This window comes from Solea solea, chromosome 18, assembly GCF_958295425.1.
Source record: "Solea solea chromosome 18, fSolSol10.1, whole genome shotgun sequence".
Lineage (NCBI taxonomy): Eukaryota > Metazoa > Chordata > Actinopteri > Pleuronectiformes > Soleidae > Solea > Solea solea.
In genome coordinates, this window is record NC_081151.1 from 22776270 (window position 1) to 22787298 (window position 11029).

General features: G+C 42.7%; 1 protein-coding gene across 1 annotated transcript in view; it reads left to right on the forward strand.

The window, feature by feature from the left end:
* LOC131444545 (transcription factor IIIB 90 kDa subunit-like) overlaps positions 1-7309 on the forward strand; it is a 63238-nt gene extending 55929 nt beyond the window's left edge. The window contains exons 17-19 of the mRNA XM_058614986.1: positions 788-839; positions 5066-5222; positions 5606-7309. Coding sequence (XP_058470969.1) covers positions 788-839; positions 5066-5222; positions 5606-5643 — 247 coding nt within the window. The 3' untranslated portion in view covers positions 5644-7309. The remainder of the gene's footprint in view (positions 1-787; positions 840-5065; positions 5223-5605) is intronic.
* The last annotated feature ends 3720 nt before the right edge of the window (positions 7310-11029 follow it).

An 11029-nucleotide genomic window follows, 5' to 3' on the forward strand; every position in this document is an offset into this window, starting at 1 on the left:
CACGGCTGGAACGCTGATCGCTGATTATCCGTGCGACTGTCGAGGAAGCGATGAGAGAGATGGAGCCAGACTCGTGTGTCTGTCACTCACAGTTTGCCATCTAATCCTCAGCAGTAAATCCTGCTTTAATGAGTGTAATGAATATGTATATTTATATTAAAGAGGTCGTTACTCTGTGGCAGCAACACTGGTAATCACTGTGATTATTAAGGGTTGTTCTTCAGCCTGCTGTGGCGCTGATGCGTGGACGTTTCTGTGCTCGGACCACGTTTTTAAAGTCTCTTGAACACCGAGCGTACTGTGCGGCGGTTTGTGCTGTTGTATCCTTAAATCAACTCTTTGGTCCAGGATTTGAATCAACCAGGGCGGGGTCTTCATGTCTGTGAGTCGTCAGCGTAGCCTCGGATGTTACGCTGATGTCGTGTCTCCTGATGACAAATGTGTCGCAGTATGTAAAGATTAAAAATAGTCGGGCCTAAAATGGAGCCCTGTGGTACACCACAGTCCAGTCTGAAGCCGTTCTTACAAGAATCTTTCCCCCCACTGGTTTCCTGCTCTGGTTTGGCAGTGAAAACAAACGTTGTTCACTTTATTAGGCACACTGGGGATACCTGATGATAAAGTTTCAGGAGATTTCCCTCTGTCGTTGTTAAAGCATTCATTGGTGTTCAGTGGAACAGTTGTCTTTTTCAAACCATTCTCTGAGAGAGTTGGGATTTTCTATATTCACCATACTGTATGATATGATCACTTTGTGTTGATTGTGTTTCGGCCTCTTGTGTCGCAGGTTACAGCCATTCATCACCGGTCTGCCCAAAAAGAAGATGGCCATGGAGCAGGTGAGCTCACTCACTCACTCACTCGCTCACTCACTCACTCACTTGCTCACTCACTCGCTCACCCACTCACTCAACTACGGTTGCTAGATATTGATAATATATCAAACTTTATTAGAAGTAACTCCAGGACAAAACAAAACAAATATGCAATATATTCACAGTTTGATGAGACGGAAAAAAGAATAGATGTGATAAAGCACTTTGAAAACAACCACAGCTGCAAATCAGAAATAAAATCTAGAAACATAATGGACCAATAAAACAATAAAATACTGTAGAAAATATAAAAACACAAAAAAAACAATAAAACTGGTAAAACCAATGTCTTTTCCAAATGCATTTTAACTAAGATAATGAGCGGTGTTTAATATGCAGAGGAAGATTGTTCCACAATCCAGACACAGCAGCAGAGGCAGCTTGTAAATATTAAAAACATTAATGTCCTGGTTGAGCTGCACAAAAGTCTCAGTTGTCCTGGATTTAATGTCTAAAATACTGTTCATATTTTCAAAATAAGGGCATCAACCAGTCTTTGGTCTTCATGGGAGACAGTCGTGTACAGCTGTGAGTCGTCAGCATAGCATCGATGTCGCTACGATGTCGTGTCTCTTGTTGACATCTCCGAGACGCAGCATGTAAATATAAAAAAAAAAAAAAGTGGGGGGGGCCTAAAGCGGAGCCTTGTGGTACACCACGGTTCAATCCCCAGCTCCGAGATGAGCGTTCGCTTCCTGTCACTCTTTTCTGGTCTGGCCGTTACACAGACGTTAAATTTAATTGTGTGTGGTATTAAAAAGGTCTTAATGAGTCATAAATTTAATGTGGCGAAGAAGAAGAGTGGAGTGTTTATTTATGGGATTTTAATCGTGCGGTACTGTGTTTGTATCAGGAGAGGTTTTTGTTCTGTGTGAACGTAATGAAACTGTGACAGAAAGAGAAAATAAAAGCTGCAGACAGAGTCTGATTCCTCCATCGCTCTCTGAAAACGTCCCGCAGAGCAAATGAGGAGAAATAAATCTCCACTCCGGCCGTGTGAGAGGTGAAGCTCACTCTGTCTTTGTTTGCCCTTCCCTTATTACCTCCTCCTCCTCCTCCTCCTCCTCTCTCTCTTCCTCCTCCCTCTGGGTTCTCTGCTGGCCCCGAAAATAAATCTGACAGGGTCTTAAAATAAATACGGCCTTAAAACTTTAACATAAAACTGTCGTTAAAAGCTCTTCCAGAGGTCGTTTCTTTACGGCGCTGCAGCGCAGAGCTCCTGTGGCCGCTCACCACCGGAGCTGCAGATTCACAGCGGCACACTTTTGTGTCTTAACTTGACTCTAAATTCAATCCCAGGTAGATTTGCAGGAGTCTGACGTTCAGCTTTCTCAAGAATAAACAGTAATATACAGTTTATTTGATATCTGCTGCCCCCTCTGGTCAAACACCAGCTACTGCGTTCACATTCCGTCTTTCTTCGTTTCCACTTGCGTCAACGTCTCCAGTCAGTGCGGGGCTCGTTGACTCCTCCCGCTTTTATAAACACCACGCCCCCACCCTCCCCTGCACTGATTTATAAACAAACTGAATTATTTGACTTAAACTTCCACAGTTTCCATGTGAGATTGACGTCGTAGCTGCAGATTAAAGCCTCGTCTGTAGACACGTGAATAAAAATGTGACGCGTGTTAAATTTCAAATGTTTTATTTTTGACACAATAAGAGACAAACATTTATTAATAATGTGAATCAGAAGGTTGTGGATTTTTATTAATGAATTGAGTGAAAACCTTAATTCACAGGTGACAGATTATTATTCATTTCACCACAATTTGAGGAAACCAACGACAGTTTGGCTTCTCTCCTCTCCTCCTCATTCTGTTTCTCCTCCTTCCTCCACATTCCTTGCCATCCCTCCGTCTCTCCTCCTCCTCCTCCTCCTCCTCCTCCTCCCTCTCCATCATGTGCTGTTGGCAGCTCTGAATGAACTGCGCTCGGGGAGCTCAGGCTCTGTCAACCAGGACGAAAACACTGCCACAAGGGGCCGGGTCAACAAGGCCTTGTTACTTAGCAACCCTGTGTCCCCCCCCCCCACTCCCCCTGGGAACTGGAGGCAAACGGCCTCCGCCATTGGCTGAGGTCGTTACATAATGTTGCCATTTCATTACAGTGACAGATTGAAAAGAGCGAGAGTGTGTGTGTGTGTGTGTGTGTGTGTGTGCGTGTGCGCCTGTGTGCGTGCGTGTGTGTGTGTGTGTGCGCGCCTGTGTGTGTGTGTCTCAGTTTCCTTTGCCCTCGTCACTGATCCAGCAATTACTCTGCACCATTTTTCAAAACGTGCCGAGGGAGGAAATGAGGAGTTTTTATACGAAACAGAGAAAAAGAAGAAGAAGAAGTCACAGACGAGTCCAGCTGTTCTCTGCCCGACCTTTGACCCTCCTCTCCTCTCACTTGTTGCACTGTCCAGTGTGAGAGCCGGGCTGCCGTGGCGGCAGACGGCGATGTCGCCGCTGGACGTGGGAGTTCAGAGACGTGATAGAGGTGAAGAGGTCATGAGAGAGAGAGAAGCTTTGAACTGCAGACGCTCGCTGTGACAGTCACAGACTGACCATCGCCAAAGTCAGGTCCTCGCACACAATCAACTGTAGATTAAAGTTAAAAAGACGTCAAAATCCCTGTTAATCTGCATCTAAAATGTCAGTATTTAACAGCAGTCTGGTGTAGTTAGGGACAGCACGGCTGAAAGTGTCAGAGTTTCTCCTCTTCACACTGAAGACATGTTAGGAAACAGTGTCTGAGAACATGTGGAGGGAAATGACAACTGTGAAGAAAGCGTTTCTCTCCGTCTTCTCTTCAGAGAAACCTATTCTCGTCCTCGCGCTCTTGGTTGAGCAGAGATTTCACTGAAGGACAGAGCGCGAGGACGCGAGGAGACACTTTTTAATGTTGTTGGAGAAACGGGGCGAGAGGAGACATGAAGGTGTTAGGAAACGACGAGGGAGCAGAGATGAACGTCCTCAGCGGGGGAAACACCAGCAGACTGTTGCTGCGGAAACGCTTCTCCTCCAGCTCCGTAATTATCCCCGACTGACGGGGAGGTGATAACATCCTGCTTTTGTCTCGGTCACTGTGTGTGTGTGTGTGAGTGTGTGACAGTCGAGATGATGAAGGAAGAAAAATGTTCCATTTCTTTTACTTATTATTTAGATATGTTGTCAGTAAGAACACAAACTGTCCCTGTGTCAGTGTTTCTTTGCCTCCAGTGAATGAAATCGTGATTGAAATGTCGTTCACGTCGACCTGAGACCGTTTTCCAGTGAGGAACTGTCTTCATCACAGGATTAAAAACACAGCTGTTTGACCTCTGTGACCTCTGTGTGTGACAGTCAGAGCTCACTTTCATCACTTCTGCCTCCATCTTGTCCTCATGTCGTCCTTCACAGCGTCCATGAACCTTCTCTGTGGTCTTCCTCTTGTCCTCCTGCCTGGCAGCTCTGTCTTCAACGTCCTTTGTCCAATATGTCAGTATTTAGCAAGCAGCTTCTTGGTGGACGCATAGAACGGCTCACTATTTGGCAGTCAGTCTGTTGCTGGGTATAGAGAACGGCTCATTATTTGACAGTCCAACCAATCACAAACAGCAGATGTGTGTCCTCGGCAGAGAGTGTGTCTGTAGGTGTGTGTGTGTGTGTGTGTGTGTGTGTGTGTGTGTGTGTGTGTGTGTGTGTGTGTGTGTGTGTGTGTGTGTGTGTGTGTGTGTGTGTGTGTGTGTGTGTGTGTGTGTGTGTGTGTGTGTGTGTGTGTGTGTGTGTGTGTGTGTGTGTGTGTGTGTGTGTAATAGAAACTGTAGCTGTGACAGTTCTGTTCTCCTCCTCAGTTTCTGTTTCCCATCATGCTCCTGGAAAACGTGCGCGCACACACGCGCACACACGCACACACACACACACACACACACACACAGTCACCTGGCGCCGCCCCGCGGCGTTCACACGCTGAACGTTTGACAGCTCCACTGAGACGATGTTCGCGGGGTGAAATGCAAAGTAACGCTGCTCTGATTACAGCTCTGCCCTCACACTCACCCCTTCATCTGTCATGTGACGTGAAGCCGCCCCCGAGGCTCAGATTAACCTCTGACCCTTCGTGTAAACGCCGTACGCTGCAGAAATGAGATGTAATGTAAACTTTAAAGGGTTTGTTTTTATATTTTCACTTTAAACGACGTGCGATATTTCCCGTTTGACCAGGCCGCCGCCCACAACCCCCTGCCAGTGCCTGTGGGAAACCCCGACATTGGCGTGGTGGTCGAGAGCGGGCCGGTCGTCTATGACGACGCAGCTGAGGAGGAAGAGGACGAGGAAGAGGAGACCTGTGTCAGTGCCATGGAGCTGCTGGGAAGCAACGGTCAGAGAACAACTTTACACGAATAGACCTTTGACCTCTCAGGCCCAGGCTTTCCTGACAGGATTCAATTAAGCAGAAGCTCAGAACGTTGATGTTTTATTGTCACAAGTTTTAACAGCCGCAGATGTGAAAGTGGAGAAATGTAACATGAGCGAGTGACGGCTCATTAAAGCTCTGCAGGAGTGACTGAGTGAGTGAGTGAATGAATGAGTGAGTGACCCGGAGCCACGGATTCATTAAAGAAGAGACTCCAGACTGACTCTGTGACTGAGCTGAGATTAAAGCTCCGTCTCTGTCACTGTCCTGATCTCAGCTGCTCACACCTGCACCTCATTCATCAATGTTCATCCACAAACTGTCCTCTCTGTGTGTCTCACCCTCAGATTACGGCTCTGATGCAGATTATGACGAAGGATTCTAGCAGCGTCTCCTCTACGACCGACATTTTCTTTCACGGGGAGACAAAATGGCCGAAGTGAGACGCCTGCACGAAGATTTGCACGAGACAGAAATCTCTCACTCTTTGACGTCCAGAGTGGACAGACGGACGTCAGAGGAGGTACAGTGGACATGAGGGAAGAGTTTGTCGAGTTGTGAGTCAGAAAACGTTCAGGTTAGAACTGGGATTAACTGGGATTAACAGTCTGGTCACATACAGGTGTTTTGAAGACATGGAAATGATAAAGTTTTTATTTATCATCAGGAAATACGGTCGTTTAAATGCTGCTAAACTACACGAGGACAAACACACTACAGCATTTGTCTTTTTGGTTTTTAACTTCAGTCGTTTAGTCGAGGATTAACGTAGGATTAAGAAAACACGTCATTATCATCCTTTAGGGTAAAAGTTCAGTTTTTCAAGTGTCGTCGTTTGAGACATGAAGCAGGTACGAACAGGAGAATCAGGCTCACCTGATAATCTCTAATCCAGGTTAAATCTGTGATGTTTACAGGATAATGTTCACCACTTTAAGTCACTGTAACACAGACTTTTCCCACTCTGTAAACCGCTCACTCTCCCGCACCAAAGCCCATAGAGAAAATCAGCGATTTAACGTCACCGCTGCCTCCGTCACCAAGTTCAAATGTTTTATTTTGTGACTTTAAAGTTTGAAAGCCTTTGTTCAGATTGACCTCAGTGACACAAAGTGACCACACGAGGCAGCAGTCGACCAGCAGCTCCTGCGTCCCTGCGAGCTAAAATCGTTGGTTTTCTACCTGGACTTTGGTGTGGGAGAGTGAGTGGGAGAGCGAGCGACTTCAAACTTCCACTTCCACGCACAGAAAGTTGTCTCAAGACAAAAAGGTGTTCTCCCAGAATCTGACCTCTGACCCTTTAAAGCTGCACTTTTCCATTCTCGAACACTCAAGTACTTATGAACCAGTGTTAACCTGTGTTTCTATGCTTCACTGCAACGTGGACTCAGACATGCGTCTGTCAATCAATCAGGAAGCGTGAGATCAATCGTGATGATCAGTCGTTATTGATGCCTTATTGGTGATGAACTGGTGGACAGTCTGTGCTCGTCTGACACCACAGTGTTACTGCGACGTTGCCTTTGAAGACATTTATTGAGCCCAGCTTTTGTTCTTTTCAATCTTAAAGTTTTTAATTGTTGCTGGTTTTTATTTTGCCGTTGACTTCGGGGTGTTTTTTTTTTTTTTTTTTTTTTCCACTAATTGTTTTTGTGATAGAAGTGATTAATTTAACGAGGTTATGTAAATGATTGTGTCCTGTGTTTGACGCCGGGACGCAAAGACATTCTCTGCAATAATAGATGATCCAGTGCGACAGAGAGATTTATTTTCTATTTAAAGTTTTATGATTTATTTTGAGGAGGCGAAAGAGATCGTAGCCTTTTCACTGTGTCCACACACAACGGTATACGAACGAGGTGTCCCTGAACGCCTCGTGTCTGCTGCTGCTGCTGCTATAATAAGTCCTGATGTTACATCTGTACGTTGTTGTGTGCGTTTGCTGCTACAGTAAAGATTTCACTAAGAATGAAAACCTTACAAACATGTTTCCCTCCTCATTCTCTTCAACTGTGTGTAGTAGCTAATCTGCTACGCTAACGTCTGTATTTACATCCACGCTGACAACAGGAAGCTTTGTTTTTAATAATTAATGTAAAATTAAAGGTTATTTGTCGTCTTGTTGGTGCGGCGAGAGCAAAATTAGCATTACAAGTGTCAAAATAACATGCTAGAGACATGCCAACGGTTATTTTCCCTCCAGTTTTAATCTAAACTAAGATGAAACACCTTCAGACAAAGCTCTTTAATATTAAAATGTGTGTGATGAGCAAATCTTCAGAATAAGGTCAGTGTTTTTATCATGTTGTTGCTGATTTAACTGCTTTGTTAGCCACTGTAGCTAGCTAACATCTAGGTTTTACAAAATGATTCAGGTCAAAGGGTCATAGAGGTTTTTTACTCCTTCAATATTTCTTTATTTTAATGTAAACAAATATAACTTATATTCAGTCAATGGTCTAAAAAGACTATAGTTAGCTAACGTCTTAAGCTCAAAGCTAAAGCTTTTCAAATGATTCATTCGTCAAATGAAAGGTCAGTGTCAGTGTTTCATATTCAGAGAATGCTCTTTAACATGTAAGTAAGATGACTACATGAATATCCCATAAGCAACTCATCACAATGTCAGCATTTCTCATACTGGTGCTGATGTAACTGCTTTGTTAGCCACTGTAGCTACAGTATATGTCCATTTATGCTAACAGGAAGCTTTTCAAATGTTTCATTCATCAAATTAAAGGTCAGTTTTAATGTAAACATGAATATAATCAGAGAGTGCTCTTTAACATATAAGTAAGATGACTACATGAATATCCCATAAGCAACTCATCACAATGTCAGTATGTTTCATACTGGTGCTGATGTAACTGCTTTGTTAGCCACTGTAGCTACAGTATATGTCCATTTATGCTAACAGGAAGCTTTTCAAATGATTCATTCGTCAAATTAAAGGTCAGTTTTAATGTAAACATGAATATAATCAGACAATGCTCTTTAACATGGAAACAAAATAATAAAAGGAATATGCTGTAAGCTAATCTTTCAAAATAAGCTCAGTATTTTGCACATATGTGCTGAGTAATGGCATTGTTAGCCACTGTAGCTAGCTAGAGTGGCTAACAATGTAATAATATTCACACAGACAACAGGAAGCTTTTTCAAATGATTTGTGTTAAAGTTTATTTACATTAAGAAAGGGAATATCCTATAAATTCATCTTTAGAATTGTTAATTAACCGCTTTGTTAGCAACAGTTGCTAGCTACGTTCACTGAGGTCATTTGTGTGTTTTTATCGTCTCTTCATGTTTTTATCGTCTTTCCCTCGTGTTTTTATCGTCTTTTCCTCGTGTGTTTATCGTCTTTTCCTCGTGTGTTTATCATCTTTTCCTCGTGTTTATCACCGTGTCCACTCACGTTCAGCTCGTGTCTCTGTGCAGACGACGACACACTCGTTCGCGCCTCGTTATTTCGCCGGCTGATTAATTTCCGGTCGCGGCTCATAATATATTTGCACAGTCGGTTAAATTTGAAATGAACGAGTGCAGAGAGTTGGAATGCAGCCGCACGATTTCAGTGAAGTGATTAAGAGTCAGTGCAAAGTTAATTTAAATTCATCAGTGTGGAATCGTCGGGGCTTTAGAGTCATTTTCTATTCACCTCACCTGTTCTTCATTAAGGGAGTGGATTTAACAAGAGCTCCCACAGATAATGACTTTACAATCCACACACACACACACACACACACACACAGAGAGAGCAGGTGAGATTGAGGCTAAACTCGGGACCAAACCTGATTACGTTCACAGTTATTCACACACGTCGCTGCAGGATTCACCTGAAAACTAAAAGTAAAAACATTGATATGATACAAATAAAAAAAGACCTTCATTTATTCTTACCCTTGTTGTTGTTTTTTGCAGATTAACAGTCGTTGGAATTTAAATAATCCGTTCAATGCAATTCAACAACAGAGAATAAGTCTTTTCTCCTGCATTTTTGCCCACGGTTTGTTTGTTTCTGCTTTTACGGTGTGAAAATATTCTGCTTTATTTGTCTTTTCTAATAATAATAATACACTGAATATAGATTTAGGGCTTTTTAGTCAAACCAAACAATGTGTTTTTCTGCCATTTCCATGACAACCATGAAAATAACTTGATCATTGATGAAAACAATCATTAAAGTATTTCTGAAAAGATGAAATAAACGAATAGTAACGATAATAATCAATTCAATGCAGATTCACACGGTGTTGATTTGATTTGGTGTCGATTGAGTCAGTAATGAAAGGATTAAAACCTTTTCTGCTCGGTGTTGGAGAAGCAGTCGCTCTCACATTTGCCCACAGGAGAAGGTTTGAATTAAAATATTTAAATGTTCTCTTATCATTCAAATGAAGGTTGGAGATCAGGTGCTGTCACTTTATACTGTTGTATGATCATTTTTAACATCAGAAAAAACAAGTTTAACCCAAAAATGAACATGTTTACGCTTATGAAGATGCTTCACTTATTATTTTAACCTTTAGACATCGTGATTATTTTTCTTTTTCTCTTTTTTTCAACCCTTTAAACTGCTAAATGGACTTTCTGTGTGTGTGTGTGTGTGTTGAGTTAGAATTCACCACAAACAGAATAACAATAGAAACGCTGCTCTGTTATGCCATTATGGGAATTATGTTTTCAAAGAGTTGGCAAATGACCCTCTTAGATGCAAAATGGAGCCTCGATTATGTCCATTTAGCGAGTCGCACGCTCCATTTCAGACAAAAGGAGGAGGAGGCAGCAGAGATGGAGAGAGAGAGAGGGAGGAAAGAGGGAGGAAAGAGGGAGATTAAACGCACCATTAGGCCAAAATGAGTCGTGTGAAGAGGGATCAGAAAACAAACAAGGAGTCAATTACCACCATTATTGTTACTTTTATGTTTATTATTGTTGTTGTTGTGATCACGTTTACTCTGGTTATTCACTCACTCACTGGGATTCAGCAGCTGATGAGAGGATGAACTCTCTTTGAACATGAATTTGTTGTAATTTTTTAAGACAAACAAAACATTCATGTCATAATATTAAGTCAACAAATGATCAAGCATTAAATCACTTATATTTCTGTTTTTCTTTCATTTATTTTGACATTTTTCACGTCTTCATTTAAATCCATCAAAACACTTAAATAAAGTGACTTTATTGAATTATTGTTATTATTATTATTCTATGATTTTATTTTGACAGCGTGAGCTCGTCTCTGCGCTGACGATGACCTCATCAGCCAAAGGTGACACACATTTCCACAGCAGGTAATTAACTCTTTAATGAGAGCTGTGTTCACCATCGCCATGACGACACACACACACACACACACACTGATGTTGACAAATGAGCATCTTTAGCAGTGCTGCACATTAGCCAATTAGCTGTGTGTGTGTGTGTGTGTGTGTGTGTGTCCTTCTGATGCATGATGGGAGTCTGGACTGTATCAGATTCATGCTTTTATTTTGTATTTTTTTTATTTCTTCCTCCTCTCTCTCCCTCCTCATCCTCCTCTTCTCTCTCTGATTGCTCATAATTGCTCTGAGTCTCTCAGTGAGTAACAGATCGATTAGAGCAGGAGTGAAGCCTCGTGGTTACCAGGCAGCTTCACTCGCTCACTCGCTCACTCACTCAGTCACTCACTCACTTCACCCTCACTCTCTCTCTTCACCCTCTCTCTCTCTCTCTCTCTGAGTGTGTCATGTGCTCTGCTGTCGATGATGCTCCAAAACATGTGAATA